This window comes from Zosterops lateralis (genome assembly GCF_965231275.1).
Source record: "Zosterops lateralis genome assembly, chromosome: 2".
In the NCBI taxonomy this organism is placed as follows: Eukaryota; Metazoa; Chordata; class Aves; order Passeriformes; family Zosteropidae; genus Zosterops; species Zosterops lateralis.
Genome location: NC_139763.1, coordinates 88,398,074 through 88,424,624, shown reverse-complemented (window position 1 = coordinate 88,424,624; position 26,551 = coordinate 88,398,074). Strand labels below are relative to the sequence as shown.

The 26,551-nt window shown below is 38.8% G+C and overlaps 1 protein-coding gene across 4 annotated transcripts in view; it reads right to left on the bottom strand.

Annotated features, from left to right (window-relative positions):
- Positions 1–6,320: 6,320 nt before the first annotated feature.
- CRACR2A (calcium release activated channel regulator 2A) overlaps positions 6,321–26,551 on the bottom strand; it is a 56,772-nt gene continuing 36,541 nt past the window's right edge. For all 4 annotated transcript variants that reach the window (XM_083882395.1, XM_083882394.1, XM_083882393.1 and 1 more), the window contains 10 exons: positions 25,645–25,716; positions 23,132–23,177; positions 22,225–22,316; positions 21,170–21,494; positions 17,041–17,173; positions 15,032–15,113; positions 13,967–14,081; positions 12,220–12,321; positions 7,532–7,608; positions 6,321–6,604 (listed from right to left, as the gene is read on the bottom strand). In XM_083882395.1, the coding sequence (XP_083738521.1) occupies positions 6,514–6,604; positions 7,532–7,608; positions 12,220–12,321; positions 13,967–14,081; positions 15,032–15,113; positions 17,041–17,173; positions 21,170–21,494; positions 22,225–22,316; positions 23,132–23,177; positions 25,645–25,716 (1,135 nt within the window). In that variant the 3' untranslated portion in view covers positions 6,321–6,513. The remainder of the gene's footprint in view (positions 6,605–7,531; positions 7,609–12,219; positions 12,322–13,966; positions 14,082–15,031; positions 15,114–17,040; positions 17,174–21,169; positions 21,495–22,224; positions 22,317–23,131; positions 23,178–25,644; positions 25,717–26,551) is intronic.

The window sequence follows — 26,551 nt, the reverse complement described above, 5'->3', positions numbered from 1 at the left end:
GCAAGGGCTTCACACATCTTACCTGAGTTTAGTAATTCCTTGCACAACCTCTCCTGGGGCTTCTAATGACACAAATTATCTGAGTGTAGAAGGTGACTCTACAGAGGGTTGCAAATAAAAATGCCCATAGCATATCTGTAGAAAGTTTCACTCCTATCATTCATCTTTCTGACAGAAATGTCATTTAATGCAAATCAGTTTCTCTGTCAGAATAATACCTTAAAAAGTCCTGTCACTGAGAAGCTGCATTAGTGATTTATGCCTCATTTCAGAGGGATGAGCAACAGCCTTATTACAGCTTCATAATATAAATCCATACAATACAGGGTTGCTATGACAACTGATGAGCCTTAATAGCCTAGATTCAAAGGACCTTGTTCAAAACTGTCAAGTAGTGCAGTTCAATGCAGTTCAGTCATTTGCACCTGTAAGAACCGAGAGAAGGCCATGCAGAAACAGAAGGGTTCACTCAGGCTCTCAGCGGAGACATCTGAGCTTTGCAGCTGAGAGCCTTCCTTATCTCTGAGCTATGCACTGCTGGTCCTGAGGTTTTTCAGCCCCCAGCAGAGGTATTCAAACTGGTTTTTGGCTGCAGCAATACTGAGCTCCCGCGGCTGCCTGAGAAACATGGTTCACATCCAGTTCCATTTATTAGTATTTAAAGATGAGGTTACAAAGGGGTAAAACAATTAAACACCTTCTTGGTACTGAAAATGGGCTGCCCACCCCTCTAGACTTCTTTTCTCAAAACTGTGATCTTAGCTGTGTTTTCCACCCATATCCTCCCACTAACTGTGGTATTTGTCAGATTTTGCTGGGCTAGTTGAGCTCACTAATGCAGGAGAGAATTCTGTCTTTTTCTTCTTTTCTCTATTTTTTTCCCTTGAGATTCTGCCAAGGCCTTAAATGGCTTGTTGCAGTGTTCTAACAACTTGCAAAAGGTAAAATGGAGGAGTAATGACTGGCAGGAATGGAGAATTGCAAACCTACTCAGTACTCTACCCTGTGAAAGCGGCAGCACCTGAGCTTTAACAGCAGCTATACAGTCACAGCAATATTCACAACCCCAATTCATAGACTTGATTTGCTCTGAAAAGGTAAGATTGAAGTGTAGTGCTGCAGCAGCACTGAATCCTGCAAATAGGCAGACTGATGTTCCAAAGTTGATAATACTCACTTTGCAACAAGGTCCTTAAGAAGACAGCAAAAAAAAACCCCAAAAAACACCATAACCAAAAAAGATTAGGCTGGATACAGTGACGCAAGACCCAATAAAGCATATTATGTATGCTCTGAGCAAAAGAACAGGGATCTCACAACATGAGGCAAAGATGGCACAAGACAAAACACCAGACACAACACAGTATGTCATAGAGAGATGGTAGCTGTGGCTGCTACTCTTCCCTTGTGCAAGTCCAGCCAAAACCTGAGCTGGGCACATACTGCAAAGATACAGATGCATAGACAACACACTAATGTCATCAGCCACATAAAACACAGCAGGGTCTCCACTGTTCATTACCCATACTCACATAAACAGCAGCTCAAGTAATGGGAGTGCTTCAGCAAGATTCAAAGCTACATAATGTGTTACTAAAATGTCTCCCTTCCACAGGATTCCCTACTCCCTTCCTGTCCAACCCATAAAAACCAGATATTTCAAGTGAGAAAGCTCCTCTGAATCTGGGTTTTTTCTTATAATGATTGTTGTGCTCAGGAGAATCATGTGGCAGAAAAGGCACTGACAACTGCAGAAGCTAAACACAGCTGTCCATTATGACTGGACTTGTTTGAAACATTTGAAACACTTCCCTCTTCAGTGTTTGAAAGGAAATAAGCAATGCTCGTCTGACTAATCCAATGTCCTTCAACTTCTAGTACATTTGGAAGGATTCAGTGTCACTGCATACAATATTTCAGATTAGTAATAGAAATGAACTTTTCTGCCTGCCCTGTAAACTTAACCTATCGGGGTGTTTTTCCCCTTGAGAAGCCTATTTTCATGAGACAATAACCAGGTGCCTTTTCCTAGCTTCATATTAAAAGAACTTCAGTTGTTTGATGTGCAAACAGGCCAAAGTGCCCAACTCTCTCCTTTTTTCAGAAGTGTATGTGAGTGCTATTGCAATTCCTGTAATTTCAATAATCAAAAAGACCCATTATTTCAACAGCTGTGGATGAATTCAGGAAGTTGCCACTGATGAGCTTTATGAGTATGTTTCTGCTTTCTAAAACAAGCTTCCACTTGAGCAGATGATAAAGTGGATTTATTCCAAAATGATCTCACATGGTAGAAAATTCTGCCAATATACGGATGTTGCAAACAAAAATGGTCCCAAGTTGGGAAATTTTACTTGAGTTAATTTACTACCAAAGTACACAAATGTTTTATCAATGATTGAAGTTTTGGGGAAAGAAAAAGAGTGTAAACCATTAGACAAATGTATTTATGTATATTTTTTCTCTCCTCTGTTCTTGAGTTTCAGCTTCCTTTTTTTTTCACTATGGGGTCAACTCTGGCTATCAGAATCTGTCCAGGGAGCCAACAGGCAGCATGGGAAGTTGTGGTGCTGTGTGTAATGCTTTCTGCCACACCACGTAATATGGTTTCAGCCATTCAATCCCAACACTTCCAGTTGTCCTGGGCTTAGGGATGCCAGTTGTCCTGTTCCTTGTTTGTCCTTGCTCCAGCATGGGGTGTGACCACCGACTGCAGTTCTTTCAGAGGCAAACTTGCTTCAGGGTGGTCTGTTCCTCACATATCCCTTGTGTGTGGAGTGTTCCCATTTTAACAGCTGTAGATTACTCCTTATATCTGGTATGTGAGGAGGTGCTGTACACTTCTCTCGGGAAGGTTATACTGTGCCATGATTTTTTTCCACTGTTGCTCCATTCACATCTGGGCAGGCTGGAATCTGTTTTGACTGGTGCACAGTAATTCATGGATATCCAGTTCTGAAGGGTTAGGAGCACTCTATTATATCCATGCAATTGTACTCTGTGTTAAGCATATCCAAAGATCTGTCAGTATTGGGTACCTGACCAAGCAGAGATAAATTTCTCCCAATGGAGAACTGAAACCAAAAACTGGGGGGGAAAAATGAAAAGAGAAAAAGGAAGCTTCAGTGCTGTTAAGCCAGCATTAACTTTCAGAAGAGCTGAGAAAAATACTGCTAGGAGGTATGAAACTGGTGGAGAGTCAGAAGACAGCAACCCAGCAACACAGCATCAAGGAACATGGGATCTGACAATTCCCACACCAGTGTGATGGCCAGCTGGACAGCAGAATCAGTCCAGGAGTAGAGCCTTGTAGCACGTTATTCACACCTGTTTTCAGTGAGCATGAATCCACCAGTAACTGCTGTTTGTTCAGGTGTGCCAACAGGTGAGTAAGCCCTTCCCTGAGGTTTAGATAACCAAACAGACCATGAGAAACCCTGGACATGACACAAGCAACCTTGAACACTGCAAGCAGCAGAGTGAGAAGCTGAAAGTTGTTACAGACAGCACTGTGAGGAAGGCCTGGACTTCCCAGGTGGATAAGGGGGAGTTACACAGTAACTTCACAAATAATTGGAGGGGGATAGTTGGGACTCTACTGGGAGTGGAAACTTGCATGGCCAACAGCACCTTAGTAGCTGTATCAATAACAGCAGGTAAAGTCAAGGTGGCTTAGGAAATGATATAAGAAATAGGTATGTGAGTACAGATGTAGAAAACCTGGGACTAATAGGGAAAAGGCAACTAGGAATATGTTGTTTCTTTGGGACATGAAGGACAGAGAGAGGGAGGGGTCAGGGTAGATGGAAGAAGAATAAGCATGGAAATAAACAAGAGAAGGTAGAATAAAAGGGACCAGTTGTATGCAGGCAAGCTGCTGGTCAGAATTTATCTAAATGAGCCTTGTGCCCCAGAGCTGCAGGACATCCAGTCTTTTCATTAAACCTTTTTTTTTTCTGCTTGATCCTGGGGAGAGGTGTAGGGAAGAGTGGGAGAAAGAGAGCAACTGCAATTCATAGGAGTCGTGTACAAACATGTTTTCATCAGCAAACTTCAGTCTTGATCTGCTGGAAAGGAAGGGGAGGATTAGGTTATCTGTGTTCATATTTATAGGAATGCTGCTTGTGTGTATGTGGATGACAACCACTGAAGACACCAGTCTCTGTGTTGTCTATGTGGCTGATGACGTTGGTGCTGTGTGTGTATCTGCACCTCTGCAACGTGTACTCAGCTTGGGATTTGGCTGCACTTCCAAAAAGGACCAGCAGCAGCCACAGCTATCAATCTGAGACAGACACATTTCTGGGTCCTAGACTGCACCTAGACTGCACAGATTTGTCTGTAGAAGGAGAAATCTCCCTCACCCCAGGATTCAGCTGCTTCTTAGCATTGTCTGTTCTCAAATTGTGTATGTCCTGCTGGCAGGGTCTACATGCACCCTAAAAGATACCCAAATAAAAATGATCCTGTGGGAGTCACAGAAAGAAAATCCATTTCATCTGTCACTGTCCTTCAAAATCAAGATGAACTTCAGGGAAAGAGAAATTAAGGATCTGAATTTGAGCATTTGTGGGGCTAGAATCATGGGCAGTAAAGTTGAAATTAAGGGTTCAAACTGTCTTCCTGAGGCTGACAGAGGCTGGAGGAAGTGCTGCTGATTCCAATATCAATGGGGGAACAGATCATTCAAAGTCAATTAGCAGAGCCAGTATTTAAATTGATGACACTTCTTTCCTAGTTGAAATTGGGATAAAGTGTTTGTTTTGTTGATGTCTAAATTAATGGTTTGCATTAGTTCAGCTCCAGCCAGGAATGAACACAGATGGTTCAGTTCTAAGATTTCCATGACGGATAACATGCCACAGTCAATAAGGCAACTCAACTCTCCACAACCAGTAATGGACTGCAAGAAGCAACCCTGGGAAGTGACAAAAAGCCTATTGATTTTCAGTAATGGATGCTCATTTTGCTCCTTTGGTGGTTTACAGCTCCTTAGGCACCTCACTGAAGGCAAGAGGAGGTTTTTTCATTTGGATGAGCAGATTCTCAGGAATCAAAAAGGGAAAAACTCTTAATAATCAGCTTATCTTGGGATGCTTGGTTTATCCATCATTCCTGATAGAAGAAAATTCCTGGTTATTCTACCTGATAGGGAAGGGGTCACATTTGGATCCCAACACATAAGAAAGGGAATTTGAGTGCTGGTATGGATATAGAAATTGCTGTAGGGGTGTATTGTGCAGTTCTTGGAACTAGATAAACACCTTTGATCAGACTGAAATCCCAAAAGCACAATTAATTACTGACAAAGTTTTTATCCAAAAATAGAGTTACTTATTGAGCTAGTTCTTAACATTCATCTTCAGTTTCAAATTGATTCATTGGTTAAATGAAAAATAACTTTTTAAAAACATTTAGAAAATGGATTTAAAACATAACATCTGTAACAGTTTTATATAATGAACTCTACCATCTTGTGTGATATTTTAATGAAATAAATTATGCCATGGGTTCCATTTTCCCAACAAGCTCACCATTGTGAATACTTGTTCTTGAATGCTTACCATAGTAGCTGGATGCAGTGAAGATCTATCCCACCAGGAATAATTGTTGATCACATGGTGGCTGGGTGATGCACTCTCAAGTTTCTTATTTCCATTTATATTCCACAAAGCTTCAAAAGACAATTGACATTTGCATTTCTTATGATCCAGGGTGGTCCATGATTTTCTAAAATGCATCCCCATGAGTAAATTGTGTCTCAGTGCTATCAGGCCCTGGAGGAATGTTGTGTGGCAGCTGCTTTTGAAAAATCAGTCATGTGTTTAGCTACATAAGGAGGAAATTTTTCTTAGCATTGCTAAAAAAACAATATCTCACTGGATTTTGGTGAGATTTTTCACTCATTAAATGCTGGAAAGATTTTCAAAATCTTCCTCAAAATAAGATTTGCTGTTTCTGAAAATTCTACCTCCAAAATTTTCTATGACATCATTCTGTGACAGACTTTGGGAGACAAAGAGCTGTTCAGTCAGCCTTAACATATTTTGAACTACAAACAACTACACCTATGGCATTTTTAAAAAACTGTAAAGAGAGCTTAGCACAAAGTCAGGATCTAAAGGTCTGAACAGAAATGAAATAAGCAGTATTCAGAGGATGGCTCATTCGCACCAGTAAGAATTTACTTCATATTCCAAATAGTCTTCTTCCCATAAAATTACATCTTCTTCATAATAATAATGTGGCAGTTTCTACAAGCCTGATGACAAAGCAGGATTCAGTGATGTTAGGCATCAAACAGAATAAAAGACTGCTACTGTCTCAAATACTCTGTCAATTAACTAACAACAATATTAATAAAAACAAGATCAGATCATAAAAAGATTTTAACTTTCACTTATACCTAGACTCAGAACACAACAGAAGAAATATTTGGAAGATAAAAGTAAATCTGATTGTGTCAGGTAGTGTTGTATAAATGTATGACTTGTCTAAACATCCCACAGCATTTTATTGCCTCATACAGCATGACTTTTTGTTTGTATCTGATTGAAGTTCGATGGTTTTCTCTTTCACTTTATCTTCATGCTCTTTTAAAATCCTGGGGGAAAGAAAGAATACTTGTGAGAAAAAAAGTCAATAAAACCCACAAGAGATCGAACAAAAAGCATTTTCCCAAGAGTGTAAAATTGTTCAGAGATTTAACAGAAGATGATAAATTTTTGTGAACTAACAACCAAACAAAAAAGTACAATTATGGTGGTTCCACCACACAACTGCCTTTGTTCATTTAGTTAGAAAAATATAGTTAGTGCTGATTGTTTACATTCATTGAACATTACAGAGACTCAAAACAGTGACTTTCATTTCTTACTTTTAAAGATGGAACAAAACTAAAACAAATCTGGCTGCCCAGTCATTTATCAATTACCGACACTTCCACAAAATTTCACTGATTTCAGCAACAATATTAGAGATTGTCCAACTCATTACCAGTGTCTTCACCTCTGTAAGTAGTTCAGAGAGGTCATATTTTCCTGTATCTTTCCCTCTAGCCTCTACATAACTTCAAAAATCCACCTCTTCCTGTCTCCCAGCCCCCAGGCAGACAGCAGAATTTGAGCTGTAATGAGCAGAGGGAAGAAGGAAGCATATCCAATGTCCTGCTGCAAGGAGTCAGCAGCATCCATTTGCAAGTATATTTCTCCAAACCTTCAGGAAATTCTTGCAATAATTATCACAACAGCCAAGGCCCTCAGCTTTCCTAGCAACAATCCAGATGTTTCTGGATCTATACAGACTTTCACCAGCATAACTCTTTATGAACCTGAGGAATTTTCAGTCAGAGCAATAAAGCAGTTTAAAAACAACGAATATTTCACCATCCTGAGTTCTTATAACTAATAAATATAAAACTAATATAATATTTATATAATATAATACTAATTAAACTAAGATAATTCACAATGTCATCAGTTACAGGGCAATCAGGCACATAAAAACCTCACTGTTTGTATTTTCTTCTTACCTAGCTAAGTGAAGCACGGACTTTTCCACATTGTACCCAGAATATGCACTGCATTCATAGAAAATTAAATTGTAATCCTACAATCAAAGAGAAAGACCATTTCAATTACTTTTGCACAATGTCTCACTCCAGCTGCAAAAAGAGCAACACAGATACACTGAAATATAAAAATAAAGAAGGGAAATAGATGATCTTAGGATTTTAATTCTAGAGTTAACAGTAAAGAGTAACAAAAGAAGTCTGAGTGTGCCTCACAAATAAAAACTATGTGCCTCTCTTAGAAGATATTTGTTCTGTAGAGTGGCTTTTGATGTAAGAGCCCAAATGAAAACAGATCTTGTAAGGTACTAAGTCTAGTGAATTTCCCTTGTGATGATCAGGCAATTCCCACATCACTGAGTGCTGGACAAAGCAAGTGAAAAGAATTCCAGTAACTCCTCTTTCATCTTTTTGTACTTGTGAAATCTTTCTGCACCTTCTTTTGCAGTCAGCCTGCATTTTTCAGTTGTGTACTCCCCTGGAGCTTTGTAATTAGGAACAGTGGGTAAATGATCAAGTCTTGGGAGAGATTCTCAGCACTTCAGCTGAATTCTTATAAATGCAAGTGCAAGAGATCATCTGCACAAGAGCCTGAGCTGGCAGTTCTGATGGCAGAGAAGTTTGAAAGGGAAAGACCTTTGAAAGGGAAATATCCTCCAAAACAGACACCTGTCTTCTTTCACACCCTACTACAATGAAGGTCACCTACATTGCCTCTGTGGAGTTACTACATGTTCTTTTACCCATCCAGATTTCAAATTTCTATTCACTTTGTACTTTTCTCTGTGTCTTATTGTTATTTATAGCAGTAGCTTAAAATTCAAGTAAGTAAGCCAGTACCTTAGAAAATTACAATCACGTCTGCATATTTTGATTTGTTTGCTATTAACTGTATTTACTGCACTTATACTTATTTAACCACTCTTCAGAAGACGCTTATAATTCAGTTTTCAAAACTTTCCCTTAAGAAGACCAGGTATTTCAGGTCTTGTCTGATTTTTTTTTCTATATACCATGCTTCCAGAATTACACAACTTTGGAAATTTTTGTCATCTTCATGAAATTTCAGAGACAAAAAGTGGGGAAAATAATTTCATAAACACAGTAGTTTGTTTTAGCAGCTCTAAAAAAAGTGTTTCAGAGTTATCCAATGTCAGTTTGAATATGTTGTCAATGGTTGTATTGTTTGTTCTAATTAAAAAACAGGATTGAACAACATGCAATAATTTCTAGATGACCAGATGAGCACATAGAAGCAGAGAAGGAAGAAATCAGGCAATGTTAGTGTTGAATAGAGATTTTATGGATTTTTTTAAACATCTATAACATTTTCAATGATGCAACCCCATGGTTCTCTTGGTTTTCTTAGAAAAGTTTTAAGATAAAACTTAACCGGGTCAAATTTCTTGCTAGTTATGCAAACAGAAGCTTGAAATAAAAATTACACTCTCTTTTTCTGCTCAGCTGATCAGAACTCTAATTGAAAAACCTACTGTGGTCAGTTTATAGGTATTTTATGTCTGTCAAGCTGAGAGTGATACTACTCCAAAACCTTCCCCACATGCAACACAGTGTCACTAGAGAACTCTCAGTGATAACTTCATTTATGCTGGCATAAATCTGAATGGATTTTTCAACAAACTGCTTGGATGGAAAGATAACAATTTAAACTCAATTGTTAATGAGTGCTTAATTCTCTCAGTCTAGCAAAAAGGTCATGTGTGAAAGGGGAGACAGTCTGGAAATACAGCATGCCATTTCCTTGATTCAAAGAGGAAATCTTAATTGATAGAATACACAAGGAGCACAAACTAGGAGCAGGCAGGACACGTGTAATTATTAAGCTAGGAAATGCCAACCATCTCTGTCCAGGAATTAGCTAGTGAACCTTGGAGACTACTGGCAATTACTTCATATTAAAAATTTACCTCCAAATCAGAAGACAGCTAAAGAATAGGGAGGAAAATTAACTATTACCAGAGAGAGTTGGGCAATTTTGTGTCCTGTAAAGTAGCACTACTCTGAGAATAGCTCCCTCATTAGCACTATTTGTGTAAGAATGGCACTGACAGGTTGACAAAGGAGACACTGTATGAATACACAGAAACAGTGCTCATTCCATGAAGCACATATACCCTGCAAAGCCAAGGCAGACAAAGCATTATTATCTTATTTTATAGTTGAGGAACAGCGATAGAGAGGATTTATTGACCCATTTAAGATCACTCAGGAAGCATGTGCAGGGACAAAATAAGATCGTGCAGATATAAGCACGCCTGAGCAGCACCTTTATCATAAGACATTTCATTTAAATAATTGGCAGTGCTTACACTTATCCACTCAAACAGAACACTGGCTGTTCCTGGATGCTCACAATATGATCTGAACACTCTCTCTTCTTGTGCTCATATGAACTCTTGATAATTGGATCAAGCTAAGCTAAAGACAAATTTGTTATATGGAGTTTTCCTTCTGGATCTTCCACTATAAAAGTCAAATGGACTTCCACAATCCTGTGCTCATTCCATTCTCCCTTTCACAGGGTATAACAAACACACTGGAACTACCAGTCTTCTCAAATGACAACTCCCTTCAGGCTGCCATTATTCCTTTTAAAAATTGATTGTGCTTCCTGCCTTGCAGAGAAGTTATGTGACAAGAGCATTATGATGGAAGCCCTTGGGTTTCTGACCAAAGCTGTGGTACAGTACAGTGCTTGCAAGATGTGGGACTGAAGCAAAGCAAAGATTAATACAGGCTGAAATGCCCCCTGAAAGTACATATTCCTTTCTGACTATAGAAAAAGCTGGGTAAAACCAATCCCATCCTGTGAGATGGGAATAATCCTCAAAACTGTTGGACTTCAGGGCCAGCAGCCTAAACTGATTCTTTGCCTGCACAAGAAGAGCTTGTTTTCACTAAATATGGCTGTACAAATTAGTATCAGGTCAGCATCTAGCCCTGTGCATTTGGGATCATTTGTGAGTAATTTATGGGATTATTCACAAAATATGTAACTCAACTGCATACACTAACAGAGACAGTGGTATGTGGTTTCATAGGAATTACATGGCCACTTAGCAAGAATTAATATTTCATTAAAATTCATGGTTATTATTAGCTCAGCAAGCAAATTATTATAATTTAATTATATCTATGCTGCTTTTCAACTAATCCATTGCCATTAATCATTCCTTCTCTTAACTACCTCAGGCAGCACATTCAAACATTCAAATGAGTCACTCAGATCCATTCATTTGATTATAATCATCTTATTTGACAACTTTTTGTTTTACTTATGCAAAACATTTTATTTTCTTGCATGACATGTTAGAATTAATAGCCTGGTGGGCTGTGAGCTCTATATACTAGAATGATTCATCTTTGTTTTACTAGTACAGTTTTTTTAGAGCAAGATGACATGCAAGACACCTACTCTCTGTCCATTTAGCATTTATGTGTCACTTGTTTTTTTCACAGAAGGATTCAGTGTTACACTCAGGAGTCCCTCCTAGCTTCCAGGGTCTCAAAGTTATCTACATTTCCATGAACACAAGAAAATGGAGTTGATTTCCTAAAGGGAGAACCTTTGGGCGATAAAGTTCAAGGCTAATAATCCTCTCCAACCAAAACCAAACAATGGACACAAACCTGAATAGGGAGGTCTAATTTCAAAAGGCTATGTAAATAATCAAAGTAAGATAAAAAGAGATCTAGTGCTAATTCTTTCAGTTTCCTGGAAGAACAATTGAGCTGCACTTCAAATTTTGAAAATGCCCTTTTTTATTACGGGCAGTAAATCTATTTTCAAAGGTGAAACAGGTGAATAAATATGTGAACAAATATGTGAAATCCAGGACACTCTTTAATATGGGTATATTCCTACCAATTCAGTGAATACTTCAGCAATATTTTGATGACTTATTTCTAAATAAATGAATATTCTGCAGGCATTCATGTTCAAACTATAAGCACTGCATAAAGACATTCAAAGGAAAAGTTGATGGACATGGTACACAAGAATATAAACAAGTATCTGCTATTTGCAGTCCCTTGAATGCTTAAATTATGCCCATGGATCACCAGTGCTCTGGTAGATGCAGACTGTTAACTCTTACTTATTTTATCTCCATGATGGAAAGTTACTAAAAGTAAACATGTTTTCTACTCCTACCACAGGAGTAACAGATGGTCTTCTGTGGTTTTACAGGAGGTAGGAGGGAGAAAAGGTCCCCAAATTATCTCTATGTTAAGAATCCTTTCTCAGAAAAAAAGGGAGGAAAAAAAGAGAGAAAAGAAGCAGCAAGGAAAAAAAGAGAGAAAAAGAGAGAACAGGGACAGAGAAGACACAATGAGAGTGAGTTCTTAAATATTTTTCTTCTCCACTCATTTTCTGGTTTGGTTTAGGATTTTTTTATTTGATTGGTCTGGTTTTAGAGTGTTCTCTTCATCTAGGCAATGTTGTAAGTACTATAATTATCAGCACTTACATCGTTGAAAGATGAATTGAAGAGTGTGATGGGGTTCCTCATCCTTAAAGATTCCTGTCTGACTAATATTAACCTGTGTTTCTATGAATTTAGACACATTGAGACTCCATATTAAAGCTTCACCTTCAAGCCTTGTAAGGAAATCCCTAAGTACAGTACCTTTGCAAGATGGTCTCCCATTCCCATCGGGACCTCACGCTCCTTCTCGTTATCGGTTTTGTTACCCAGCAAAAGAACAGGCACATTCTCTCCAGTTGCCTCCTGCAGAATAAATAGCAAATATCAGCTGAAGTGTTAAATTCAAAAGATCATAGATGAAGAGGACTAAAGCTAACAAATGTCACACTATAACAAGACATTTAAGACTTCACACAAACCAGGTATGTGCCACTTTGCTTACAAACATGTCAGGAATCGAAGCTGGATAAAAGACATGAAAAAGACACAATGCTAAGATTACACTGACTAGGGATTTTTTTAAAATAACAGCACAGAAGCTCATTAGACTCTATATTAAAATGGGAGAGAGAAAACCACCGTGCTACACAGGCTCAGATATTATGTGTTTACAGCTACTGCTTTTCTAATTACACGGCCAGGAAAAAAAATGGTAACACCTGGGTACTATTATGCCAAATTAATTGCACGAAATAGTGAAGAAATACACAGAATAGGCCCCCCAAAATACATAAAATAGACAGAAATCAAAATTCACTCTGAAAAGGGTTATAATTATCGCAGTGAGTGCTTTCATTAGGTGGGCTGAATGCTACAGCAGTAAATGGATTTGGCAGTACATCCAACTTAGCAACAGTTTGCAGCAAACAAAAATTAGTTAGTAAAGAAGAGTGAACGAGTACAGCTTGGAAAAAAGTTTTGACCACAATATTCCATTTTTCTGAATCAAAATCAGCAATACTCCTCTAGCTTTTACCATACTGAATTAAAAAATGCCACTGATTTAATAAGATCATAGAATTAGCAAGGATCTGTTATTCCTAAATGCATGGTAATAGTACTTCAGTAAGACCATTCATTCTGGAATAACTATGACTGTTATTCCAGAGGCATTTAAATGACTGAGTCTTGATCCAAACTTCCAAAGCCACCTCTTGGTTATTCTGGTAAACAGTGTGTTACACTAGAGCACATGCCCAATAAAATCACACTAAATGACTTTTGCATATCGATTTGTCCCGTACTTTTTCAGTGTGCAAACAGGAAGTCACACTTCATTCTTGCTACAAGTCAGCCCTTTGTGGCAGCTGCCTCAGTTTTATTTTTACTTTGTTCTGGCCACAAGCAAATTCCGTTGCTTACACTCTTAATAGGTTTTATTTTTAAATTAACTGATGTCACTCAGTAGCATGGACTATGATTTTCTTTTCAAGTGGTTGAAAGGATGATCCCCAGGAAGCTGAACTGCCTTTCACGAGGCAGTGAAAACCTACAGCACTAAAGGAGATTACATAGTTCTAAGTTTATGGCTTATGTTCACAATGTGGATTTTTTTCCATGAGCTACACACTTGGTTATCAAACTGCTAGTGATCATCAGTGATGACCAGATCATTATCACTGATCCAAAACACCTCTCAGTGCTAGCAGTGATCCAGCTGGGGTCATCAGCTCAGCTCCCTGCATGAGAAATAAGAGGACACCATGCTGGGATTTTCCCACCAGTCACTCAAAGTCCTTAAAAACCTGGAACTATGATTTTTTTTTTCATACAAATAGAGATGTAAAACAACTTCACCAGCAAAGGTGCAGACCAAATTCACAAGCAAAAATATAATTGTGACAACACAAGAAACATGCTGCTCTCTATTTTACACTGCTAACAGCCCTTGTTTAGAAGAAAGTAGAGAATGACACCAGAGCTTAGATTTAAAGTTATGTCAGGTTACCTCAATGCTTATCAGCCACTGCTTGACAGCTGTGAATGTGTCTTTTGCTGTTATGTCATACATCACAATGACACCATCAGCTTTTCTGAAAAACTGCTTGGTAATGCTTCGGTACCTACAAGTGAGAATCTGGTTACAGCTCTCTTCAACAGAAGCAACAATCTGACACGTTAAAATTTATAGTAATTCCTCCATGCAAAGGCAAATAAATTATTTTGAAAAAAAAAATTAGAAATAAAAGGATTTTTTAAAAGAAAGTTTTTGGAAAAGCTGCCCCTGCCTTCTCTAACTGATTCTGGGTTAGGCTGGATAAATTAGCTGCATATCTCACCTTCTCTCACCTCTTTCATTTTAAGCTTGGAGCAGAAATTTCCCCTCACTAAGTGCTCTTCTAAAGCAAGCTAGGTTTTTGGAGACCTTTTTCCCAAGCTTCATGTAGAAAACATAGATTGTCATTATCATCCTTGCTTTTAGTAATAGAAAATTACACAAGAGGTGAGGAGATGGGGAAGGAAATTACCACTGAAACATTACAAAAACATGGAGTTCTATTACAATGGTATTTCTTTAGTAAAAAAGTAAACACCTCTTTTTTATCTATTAAAGTATTTTTCTGCTACAGAAATAATTCTAGGTGCATTTTAAAATCAGTCTGCTTCCTAAAGAAATAGTGTGGGACTAAATTTTCAGAGCTTAATCAAGAATGTTGTTTACAGACTGGCAGTGGACACAGCAGCAAATCAGCACATTAGTGCTGCAAGGCAATGAGCTAAACTGTGAATCCACTGGCTCTATTAGGAATGCTCCTATATGTGATCCTCTCCTAAGAAGCAGGATTAGGTCCACACTTAATAATCTTCAAACAGATGATTCAAGGAAGCGAGACCTTAAAATGCATACGGGTTTTGACTGGCATGGAGTTAAATTTCGTCACACTGCCTTTATTTCAAACAAGGAGTGTTGCCACTTTCATGGCTCCAATTCCCTCCTCCATGCCAGCAGATGAGGGAGCAGCCACACAGCTGGGCTGACTGCCAGGGCTGAACCACAAGAGGACCTTCTCACCGTTCCTGGCCAGCCGTGTCCCAGAGCTGCAGCGCTACCTGGGTGTGATCTACTGTGACAGTCCTCACGTTGTAATCCACACCTGCAACAGAAATACAAGGTAAGCTGAATCCTTACAAGCTGTTTGATCTTTGAAAACTGGATCCAGAAAATAGCAACAATTCCAGAAAAGTAAAAAGACAAGCACTGCAATAAAAATTATGTCCAGAGTCTCCAGCTATCAGAGAACAAGAGCTTTGGTTTGCTTGAAGTTCTCCAGCAATAAAATATTGAATGGTAGTAGAGTAGTTCAGTTTTGTAAAATATGCAAGATAAGTCACTTTCTAAATCACAGAACATGAGTCAATGGTCCATCTGACAGTCCACAGCAGTCTAAGCCATTTAGCCTGGAACTCACTGCGTAACATCAATTGTGTGAAATGTGCTAGTTTAGCCTGAGCTAACCACATGGGAGCCTTCTACAGTTAGTGGGAAAACACAGGAAGCAGTGGATCCTAAGATAAATGCTGAAGATAGATGGATGGAACATGTGGAGAATCTCTTCCCCTATTTATTAGAAGATGAGCTCACTTTATTTAGGTTAGTGGAGATGAAAATTCATTTATTTAAACTTTTAAATTAATCACCTCCCAATTCCTCTAACCTGTGAACATGTAAGTATTTTCTGGATATTTATAACAATAATTAGAGTCTTAAATGTTAATCAGTCACTACCTCCTCCTAATGACAATCTACATTTTTTTTGTATCACATTGAACTGTATCATAAAATGAAAGAATCATTGAATGGTTAAGGTTAGAAGGGATCTCAGTAGGTCAGCAACAGTATCTTTGGGGCCATTTTCCACAAAAATGGGATTTTTACCAATGGCGTAAATGGAGAAGCATCTATGCCTGTATTCCTTCAATAGGCAATTAAAAAACCTGTATGGAGAATATATCTATTGCTTGTATCTCAAGGGAAGAAATTTGAACTATTTTGTAGAGATTCAACACTCCTCTCCAAATTGTTCACTTGACTTTCCCATTGTCTGTACCTTGCCAGCCTAGCCCACATCTGTGAAATTCATTGATGTGAACACTAAATCAAAGCTATGACAAATGCTTTCCTGCCATTTTCTTTGCAAGAACCCTGGATGACCAGCCAAAGGCAGAAAAAAGTTCAGACTCATTCCTCTGTTTATCCTCTGGAAAATTACACACACAGTGTAAGAGCTCAGAGTGTAGAGAAGTGTATCAGCCAATTACAGGACAACACGGACAGGACACAGCCCTTAGGTCTGCAGGATATATGAACATACAACTGCAGACAGGTGTCTAAACTCCCATTCCAGTTAATGGAGATACAGTCAGTGAAAAACTAGGACATTACTAAGCTCACCTTGAAGTAGATAAGTTTTATTTCATATATGCTCCAGAAGAAGTAAGGTCTCAATACAAGCTAAGCATAAAGAATCTGTAGCTGCATTGCAAACTATACTAGAGTTTTTTACCTTGATTTTGTGTCTGACTTTTGAAACCTCGGTCTACACTTCAGGCAAGGTAAGAATAATTTAGGCTTTGAACACTTTGGCTTTGGAAACACTGGTCTGACATTTTTTTTGGTGATTAGTATAATGCTAAATCTTCAAACAGGTGATTCAGATATTCTACTTTCTAAAATAAAATCAGATTACTTAGAGGGCTAGCAATGAGATATGAAGGTGGAATTGTTGTTACAGTACAGTCCAGAGGACAGGATATCTGTTTCAGGATACAAAGAAATTCTAGCTATACAGAAATCAGTAGAATTTTTCTTATTTATCTCAGGGCTGGCCAGGATTTCAGTATAGATTCTACTCTGAAACTTCTCCATCAATTAAGTGCTTTCCAGTTTAGGAGAGCCCACTTTGCATGTCCTACTTTTACAACATCTGTACGTTTCTGTTTTATAATACAAGGCCTGATCCCAGCAGAAACTTTTAAGTACTGTCAGAACAAAAATAACAATAGTTATTTTCTTAAACTTACCTACAGTAGCAGCTGTGCCTGGGAAAAAACGATCTTCACAAAATCTTCTTAAGAATGAAGTCTTTCCAACACTCGAATTGCCCACAAAAATGATCTTGAATAAGCGGTCTGGGACAGAGCTTATTCTCTCCTCCTTCAAGTAAGAGTAAAAATTAGCCTCCAACTGTTCTGTAAATCCTGTTGCCTACCCAGTTAAAGGCTGATATGGGGAAAAGAATAGATTTTATCCTATCATATTCTTCATTACTCATGAAGCAATATTCTGTTTCTTAAAATAACTCAGCATTTCAGATGTTTGCCATGCATCATTCCAGACCATCTGAATTGCAGTGATTTGCACTGAGCTCTGGAAGTATACTGAATATGAACCTTTGCATGAAACTGCCAAAATAAAACAGTTTATGTTCATGACCACAAATCAAAATTTATAAAGCTGCACACAGTTCTGCTCAGTAGCTTCATCCTATACCAGTGACATACAGAGAAAGCAGCACATCTTCCTCTAGATAACAGAAGCAAAGTCATAATTTCTGGCTTACGCCACCAGATTCTCCTCTCTGCTGCTTTCATAGAGCCAAGAACTTCCATCCAATTACTGAATTTCTACATCTGTTTAACATTACAGGCAGAAGAATGGAGGAAAGACATAGACAGAAAATTAGACCAGTTAATCAGGCTGTAAACATTCATATATGTTTCTGTCATTTCACTTTTTTAAGCAGAAGAAGCCACAATTTGTTTTGCTTATCCAGGTCCTGTTTACTGCAGGCTAAACTAAGTGGATGCTGGAGAGAATATCCATATCCTCTATCAAGTAGGTCATCATTCTGCATGTAGATCAGGAGTTGCTATGGGAAGCACTCTGTAGCACCTGGTGGTTTGCAGGGGGTGCCTTTGCTGGTCTCTTCTATTTTGTGTAAAGGTGAAGGAAGAGGGAGATAGAAAGTTTGTTTTCAATGCTGCAGAAGGGGAGCAAGATCATGGATGGTCCTGACATTAGCTTGTTGAGGTGCAGGTTGCAAGGAGGGAGAGGAGGGAAAGGGACAGGAGGGAGGGAAGGGCTCCCTGCCAGTCATTTGATGTGCAGGATCCAGGAGACTGCTGCCTTCATGAAGACATCAGAACTGAATTCACTGCCCAACAGTCCTTTGAATGAGACATTGAAGTCTACACTTGGAAGTGTTTTCTACAAATATACAGAAGTCTTAGAGAAAGAACAAGAAATAGAGAGTTGCTCTTGATGGGGGAAAAAAACCCAAACAACAAAGGCTTGAACTGCTGTCTTCCTATGTGTGGAAAAAAAAATAATCATTCACTGCTGTAAATTTTGGGGACAAAAAATACATGTCTCTTTTATGAACTGGGCTTATAGCCCACCACAATTATAGAGGGGTTTCTTATTTTCCTTTTCTATTAAAATTCGAAACCCCATGGCAGCTACAGGCTACTAGTAGCACATATGAATTTATACAAAGCACATTCTCAGTCCTTCTAAAAACCATTCCCAGCTTATTAGTCTGTGTGCTCTGGGAAATAAAACAAGTTAACATACAATCATCAGCTTGGCAGTATTATCACAGTGCTTCTGAGAATAACAGCCAAATATATGGACTGCATGACCTGAATTACTTTGTCCCTGGTGGTCATACACACTCCAGTAGCACTAAGACTCAAAGATACCAGAGGCCTTCAGCTCAACTCCCAACACAATAAGAAGCCATTTTTCACTGAGATGTATCAAGCCCAGTCATGAAAATAACCTTAATAATCAAACTTGATTTTAAATCTGCATGTGAACACTATGCTAGGGCATAAGCTACTCCATAGTCTGCTTCAACAAAGTGCTGATGAGAAAATGGAATAGCAGTAGGATGAAAATTTACTTCATGCAGTCTGAAAAAGTCTTCTCTATGTGTTTCTTTTGAGTGATATTTATATAAACAGCCAGGTAAAGTAACACACCTAGCTTTTGTATAATTTAACACAAATTTGGGAGATTACAGGTATAAACATAGTGCTTCATATTCCATATTGAAAGATCAGAGGGAAGAGGAAGTGAATCTCATGCAGGAGTTCTGGACAGAAAAACTTGCTTTAATTTCCACTGGGGTTCCTTCAGGTGCTTTCCCAGTGACATTTCTGGTAATGTTGACAGCAGCTTCATCTTCACAGCCACTCAGAAAAATGCTCTACCTGATTGTCAATTCCCAGATAAAACAGCAGCAGTTGCTTGGCTTCAATGCACTGCTGACAACACTGGTTCTCCTCTCCTATGAGGTGTAGTAGGTCATACAGGATTAGCTGAACTATTGTGACTATATGCTTATTGTCAAGGCTTAATGCCAGCAGCTATGAGCCTGAGTTCCATGCAGTAAGCAATAAGATCATGGAATGCACATATTCCATGTCACACAAAGGCCATTGTAGACTAGTTATAATGGAATATAATAGAAATATAATAGAAATATATAGAAATATAATATAAATAGAATAGAATAGAATAGAATAGAATATAAAACAAGATCTAGTTCCTACCCAGCTGTGAGGATGAGCTTTCAAGGGGCATGACTGCTAGAACAGGGCTGGCAGGACAGGTTTGTTCTAGCTGGATAGGATGAGCTACCTGGCTTTTGTCATCCTAAAATCCAGTGATGCCATGCTTTGAAAATGTGATACAAAATCAGTCATACAGGAAGCAGAAAGCATGCACTGAATTAAATAATTTCAAAATACAAAACTCTTTTCTGTACCCTCAATGTTTTATTAAAAGGTACCACTTAGAAATTATTATGTAACCATGGCATAATTCTATCATAATTTTTAAGATATGCTTGCTTCTTCTAAAAGAACCATATAATTATGACCAAGCAAACCAATTTTTCCTATACTTTAATCTTTTTAATATGTGCTTCAAGAACCTAAAAATGAGTAATCCTTAACAATGATTCTAAAATTAGAAAACAAGCACAGCTAGCTCTGAAGCAATAGCAGTGCAAAAAGAACTTTAGACTACAAAGAAATGTACCTTCCAGCACACTGTTTTAAGGATTATTACTGAATGGTGAATTCATTGCTAACATGCATATACAAGCAAGAGCTGAAAAATATAGGATTTCAATTTGCTAAATAAAAGTATTTTCGAAAATAATTAAAAAGTAATGATATTCCTCTCATTATTTCTCACACAATGTAACAGCTACCAAAGTTGACTCAAAACTATCAGAATATGAGAAATATTACCTAGTGGCAAAATAAAAAAAAGAAAAACATTTTTTTAAGAAAAAGTTGTTTCTTTTTTAAGACCATTTCTACCTTCCACTGGATCTTCTCCTATCACCTATTACAAGGCTTAACTACACTTTCCCTAAACAGTCCTTCAAATGTAAATCTATGTACGTATTGTCTGCAGTTACAACTCCTTTAGGCTGTTTCCCTTCTTAGCACCTTCAGCACTTATCTGCAGTACATTTTCATCCCCCATTTCATCCAATGGCTTAATTTGTCATGCTTCAACTTCAAGACAGAAAACAAAATTATTTTAGATTCTAGGAATAACACATTAACCTTTGACACCCCCGCATGGCATCCAAGGTTCTTCAGAATAGAATAGAACAGAACAAGAGTTTGTTGGATGGGACCTAATGCAACCTGCCTGACCACTTCAGGGCTGACCAAAAGTTAAAGCATGTTATGAAAGGCATTATCTAAAGCCTCTTAAAGACTGACAGTCTTGTGGCATGGACCACCTCCCCAGGAAGCCCATTCCTGTGTGTGGCCGCCCTCTCACTTAAGAAATGCTTCCTAATATCAAGTCTGCGCCTCCCTTGAGGCAACTTTGAACTGTTCCCATATCCTATCTCTGCATCCCAGAGAGAAGGGATCAGCACCTCCCTCTCCCCTTCCCCTCTTCAGGGAGCTGTGGACAATAAGGGAGTTGTCCCTCAGCCTGTTTTTCCAAACTGGACAAACCCAGAGCTTTCAGCCACTCCTCAGAGGACACACTTTGCAGCTCTCCCACCAGCTCTGTGGCCCTCCTCTGGATGCATTTAAGGACCTTCACATCCTCCTTGAACCACAGGGCCCAGAACTCCACACTCTACTCAAGGTGAGGTCTCCTTTGTCCTCTTACATTTGACAGTGTTTCCTTCCCTACAGGCTGCTCTCTAGAAGATGATGATGAGTGTTCCATTGATTGCTCTCCAGCTTTGTTATTGATTTTCGTCTCAAAAGTATTTTCATCTTCTCCAGTCCATCTGCTCAGCTGCTTATCAACCAGCCTGTCAAGAAGCTGGGGTAGGTGATCTTCTTCAATTGATATTATTCTTTGGAGATGTGACGTTTTAGGCACTCCTCCAGTGACTCCAGTATCAGGCTCTTCAGAGAGAACTCCATTCAGTCCAGTAGAATTCCTTCTCTTTGAGTTACTGAAAATATCATCTTCTTCAAATGAATTGCTAGACAGAGAAAAAAGAAAATACATCACAAAAATATATTGGACCTACTATTTTATTCTGAATTTAATCTCCCATGTTTTTTACATGGAGTCACAGCAAGCAGAGTAGAGTCATTCCAGTATCTGCAGAAAAGTCAGCTCATCATACCACATGTATATACATTGATAATTATAAGCATCAGGGGGAAAGCTAATAACTTACAAGAGAAACCTGAACCAGAATGGGAAACATTAGATTAACATCAATTTTAACCTCATAAAAGAGGTAAAGCATACTCCTCTACTGTGATTTTCTCCTTTCCCACCTTCCACTCCCATTCTGGAGGAATAAAAGAGCTTCCCAAGCAAGGTCCTTTCTATGTGAAATCTAATTCTCTCTTTAGTAGATAGGAAGGACATGAGTTTGCTTAATGTGAATTAAAAAAGTCCAAGTTGGAGACTCAATATTGTGCCACATTAACATAGGGTCATGGGCAAGTTTTTGTGTCTCCCAGTATGCACCCTCCACAGTGGGGAAATCTCTTGCCTTTGCAGGCAGCACACTTGTTTTATGTTAAATTTTGGCTCTTCATTTTCAAATTTCTTAATGAATACAGTAATCTTATAGTGACAGACTCTTTACAAATACACTCTTTGAAAAGTTCAAAAGTATCAGAAAGGAAGAATTCCACATATTTTTTCCATAAGCCTCATAATACTCAAACAGGGAGCACATGAAAAAAAGTTCCTACCTGTTAGGGAGCATCTTGCCCTCTATGTATTTCCCAATGATAGACCCTGATCTTTGCTTCCAGCTGGCTTTTGGAACAGTTGTTTTGCATTTCTGCAGAAATACAGAATACTTCTTACTGATTTACTTCTGGTGTTCATTATGGTTAACTACCTGCACTCCAAGTACTTAATAATGCAATGCAAAGGAAAGAAAAAAATATAGAAGAAAATCCTAGAGGTATAAATGCTTCAGAATTCCAGCTGGTAAACAATCAGAACAGGGAACTCCAGATCCTGCAAAAATGCATCTGCTTTGTAAATAAAATGGCACAATGTCATGAAAAAAAAGTAAATGGGTATTTTTTTCACACAAGCTTCTTCTTGTAGGACTAAGAACAGAAGCAAATATAAACTAAGTGGCCTTAGTCTCCTTACAACAGGGTACTTCTAGAACACCATAGGAGTCTCTTCTTTGCTGCTTCTTAAAAAGTTAATAGGAACTGCTCTTACCCCAGTCCAAAGAGGTATTCAGGTAGTGGATTCAGGTACTCAGTTATTGTACTGTTGTATAAATTGTTTCAGATTATTACCTACTCTTGACTGATTAAATTAACACAATTTAATTGTTCAATTTTTAGGTTATTTCATCCTTTCCTGATTGCATCCTTAGTTTCCTCTAAAATACATTCATCTCTCTTCAGATAGCTCCTACTTTATAATTCTAAACATGTAGCTCTTAAAATTGTTTAGCAAATTAAAAAAAAAATCTTATTTTCAAGTGAGAAAAAAAGACAATACAAATTAAGAACGGGCAAGATTTATGTGGCATGAAAATCTATCTCCTGCACAGCCTTTTGCTCCCCTTCTTTTGAAGCTGTTCTCATATGTGTCTGCTCAACACTGGGTTTGAAAATAATTGTTGATTACCTGCAAAAATATGTCACGTTCATCCTTGAGATGTTTGTTCCTCTCTCTGCAAAGAAAAACACAAACAAAAGAAACACTGAACCCAAGTATTTAGAACTGCTGACTTTTCTAGTCCACACTAACAGACAGACTGGACAGTTGGCAGTGCAAACATTTCATCATCCTTTATTTATATTCTCACCTCAGCCAGTTCCTTGTCTGGGCTATTGATTCTCCAGCACGGCTATGCTGATTAAAGCCAGATGGGATCTGGATGTCTTTCTGTATTTTATCTAAACAAATGCCTTAACACATAGAAATCAGTTGTGGTCAATATGCCTTCACATACTGTAAATTAGAATGTTTAATGATTTTCACAGTAAAGATGACCTCTTAATGTGGAGAGGGTGCAATGAACACCAACTCTTGTTCATCTGGTGACAGCTGTGAAGGCCAGTTATGCCTCTCTGAGGGCTGCAGTTGTGGCTGCCATGGAAAAGTCACCCTGGGAAAACATCCATCTTCCATCCTTTGTGCAGAAACAATGAAAGTGTCAAGAAACAGATACTCTAGGCAATCAGCAAACTCTGATCAGATCTGACAGCACACCTGCTTAGGACATCATCTATTGTCTCCATCTGTTGCTGGCCTGGCCACAGGAGAGACTGAGCAGCCAAGCTGAATTGAAAAAACGTCTGTTGCCAGATGTTTCTATCTATGTCCCCAAAATTTGCAGCAGGCAAGATCACAGAGTGGCCTATGGAAAACACATGCTGCAAAATAAGAGCCTTTCCTCAAGCCTGTAAAATCTTCAGGCAACTTTGAAAGAAGGAAATGCAGCCAATGAAGGTCTAGAGGCAGGTGCAGCCTACAGCCCATGCTGACTGACCACTGAGCAAACAAAACCCTACACTCCTGCACATTAAAAAGAGGGCTACAGTTTTCTGAAGGCAGCTCCAAACTTTGAAGTCTATCAATAACGAAATGTTAGCTAAGAACATTTTGGTATCATTTTACAAATATTTTGGGGAAATTTTGGCTCAACTCCCAGCACTTGAGGAGCAACAGAGCCTTTCAGCAAGCTCCTGCAGCCAGGCTTCTACATCAGAATCAGCTTAGAACTCAGTGCTGTTCTGTTTTACATTTGACATTTGGAAGGGAGATTGTCCTACAATACTGAATTGTCAAAACAAAGCACATCTTTCAGGTGTGCTGCCCTCTTCTCTATGCAAGACGTGAGCATATAAAAGTATTTTGTAATCATTTTTACTATTTTTGTGTCATTTATCTGTGGCAGTTGACCTTGACTGGCTGCCAGATGTACACCCAGCCACTCTCTCACTCTCCTTCCTCAACACAACAAGGAAAGATAATAACATGGAAAAGCTTGTGGGCCAAGATAAAGACAAGAAGGTTACTTACCAGCTACCCATTACAGACGAAACAGACTCACTTGTAGGATGATCAGAAATAGAGACAAAACTAAAATAACCTTCTCCACAAAGCCCTTTCTTCTCAGGCTCAACTTCACTCCTACACCCTCAGCTCTTTTGTTGGAAAATCCAGCTCTACAGAAACAGGGCAACTGAGAGGCGTTTTTAGAAGATTTTATTCTATTATTAATCTTGTAGAAGGGTGAGACACAAGAGATGTAAAACTCAATGCCATTCTATGAGAAGCCAAGCTATTTCTTGTTTACAATACCTTATAAATGTTCAATTTCTCTCTCAACAATGTATTCTCTATTCCATAGCCTAAGTCAGTACACCTTATCCCAAAATTTACATAAAATTGTACAAGACTATGTGAGCTTTCAGTCAGGCTTTAAGAATCCTCTACAAACCCATTCCTCACATTCTTCTACCACCTTACAAATCCTGAATGGCACAAGAGGATGGGGAATAGTGGGGTTGGTGGTGAGTCCATAACAGCTTCTCTCTGTGGCTCCTTCCTTCTCACACTGTTTTCCTGCTCCAGTGTGAGTTCCCTCACACAGGCTACAGTCCTCCACAAACTCCAGCACATGTCCTTTCTGTGGGGAATAGTCCTTCAGGAATGGACTGCTCCAACGTGGGTCCCCCATGGGTCACAATTTCTGCCAGAAAACCTGCCCCTGCATGGGCTCTTCTTCATGGAACAAAAACTCCTGCCCAGAGCCTGCTCTTGTGTGGTCTCTGCACAGGCTACAAGGGACTCTGCTCCAGCAGTGCCTGGAGCACCTTCTACCCCTCCTTCTTCACTGACCTTGGTGTCTGAAGGGCTTTCTCATACAATTTTTTCTCTCTTATTTTCTCTCCCAACTGCTGTGCTGTTTTCCACCCTTACTGAGGTTTCCCAGAAGCACATTGGGACTGTGGGGCTCCACTGTGGCCTGTGCCGTGTCCTTTGTCACCGGGCAGCCCTGGCTTCTGCCTCTGTGGCACCCCACTATCAGCACCTTGACACCTACACTCACTACATATCCCAACATTTCATCCTTTAATGGACCTCTTTAGAATTATATAAGAATATTTTGAATGGAAGATTTACATTACCTTAAAAAATCCAGCTGCTTCAAAAGTCCTGACTTCTCTCTCTGTAAAGTTTCTGTCACCCGGTACACTTCCCTGCAAAAAATAAAATAGTTCTAACCATGGTAAAACACTGCTAAAATGCTTCCCCCTAGGGGTATCTACATCTGAGACCTCAGCTTCAAACCTGGAGATTCTATTCTGCACAAATGGTTAATATTTTAAAGAAGTTTATTCAGTATAAGGCTCACAGTAGCACAGTAGCACAGCAGCACAAGTTAGCAGAGGAAGGAGTAGAGGTTCTTTTTTCAAAAAATATTGCTTTTTAATTTCTTCATCCAGAGAGTTTAATATATGTTGATACTGGCAGTTGGAGCATTCAGAAAAGATACACTGCTGAAATAACTTTTCACTCATGGCCACTGAAAAACAGGTGACATTTTATCCAAAATTAGAGCTTATCCTGCTGCCGGAACCATATGTCAGGCTCACACATCTACAATCCCTACAATTTCTTTCCAATTCCTGACACTTATGCAGCCGTTTTAACACCATTTACTTTGATTTAACACAATTTGGTGTCTGGCCTTAAATGTTGGTTTTTTCGCCTTTCAGTGAAGCCTCAAGTTCTTCCTGTGCACTGTCTGAACATTACACCTGCTTCAACAGCTCAGGTCTTACCAGACTGATACAGATGTTTAAAGCAACACTGCAGGTGCAGTTGAGTAGGGCTGAGCTCTAATTCCATAAACCACTATTGAATCCACAGTGCTTTGTAAGTGCAGTAGTATTATTCATCAGTCTGACCACTGGGCAGATTTCCTTTGTAGCTTTTAAATCAGATCATTCCATAGTCTTTGCTCTGGATCTGAAAAGAGAGGCCTCAAAGAGGAAACAAACCACCTTGAGGAGGAGTATTTCTACTGTCTAC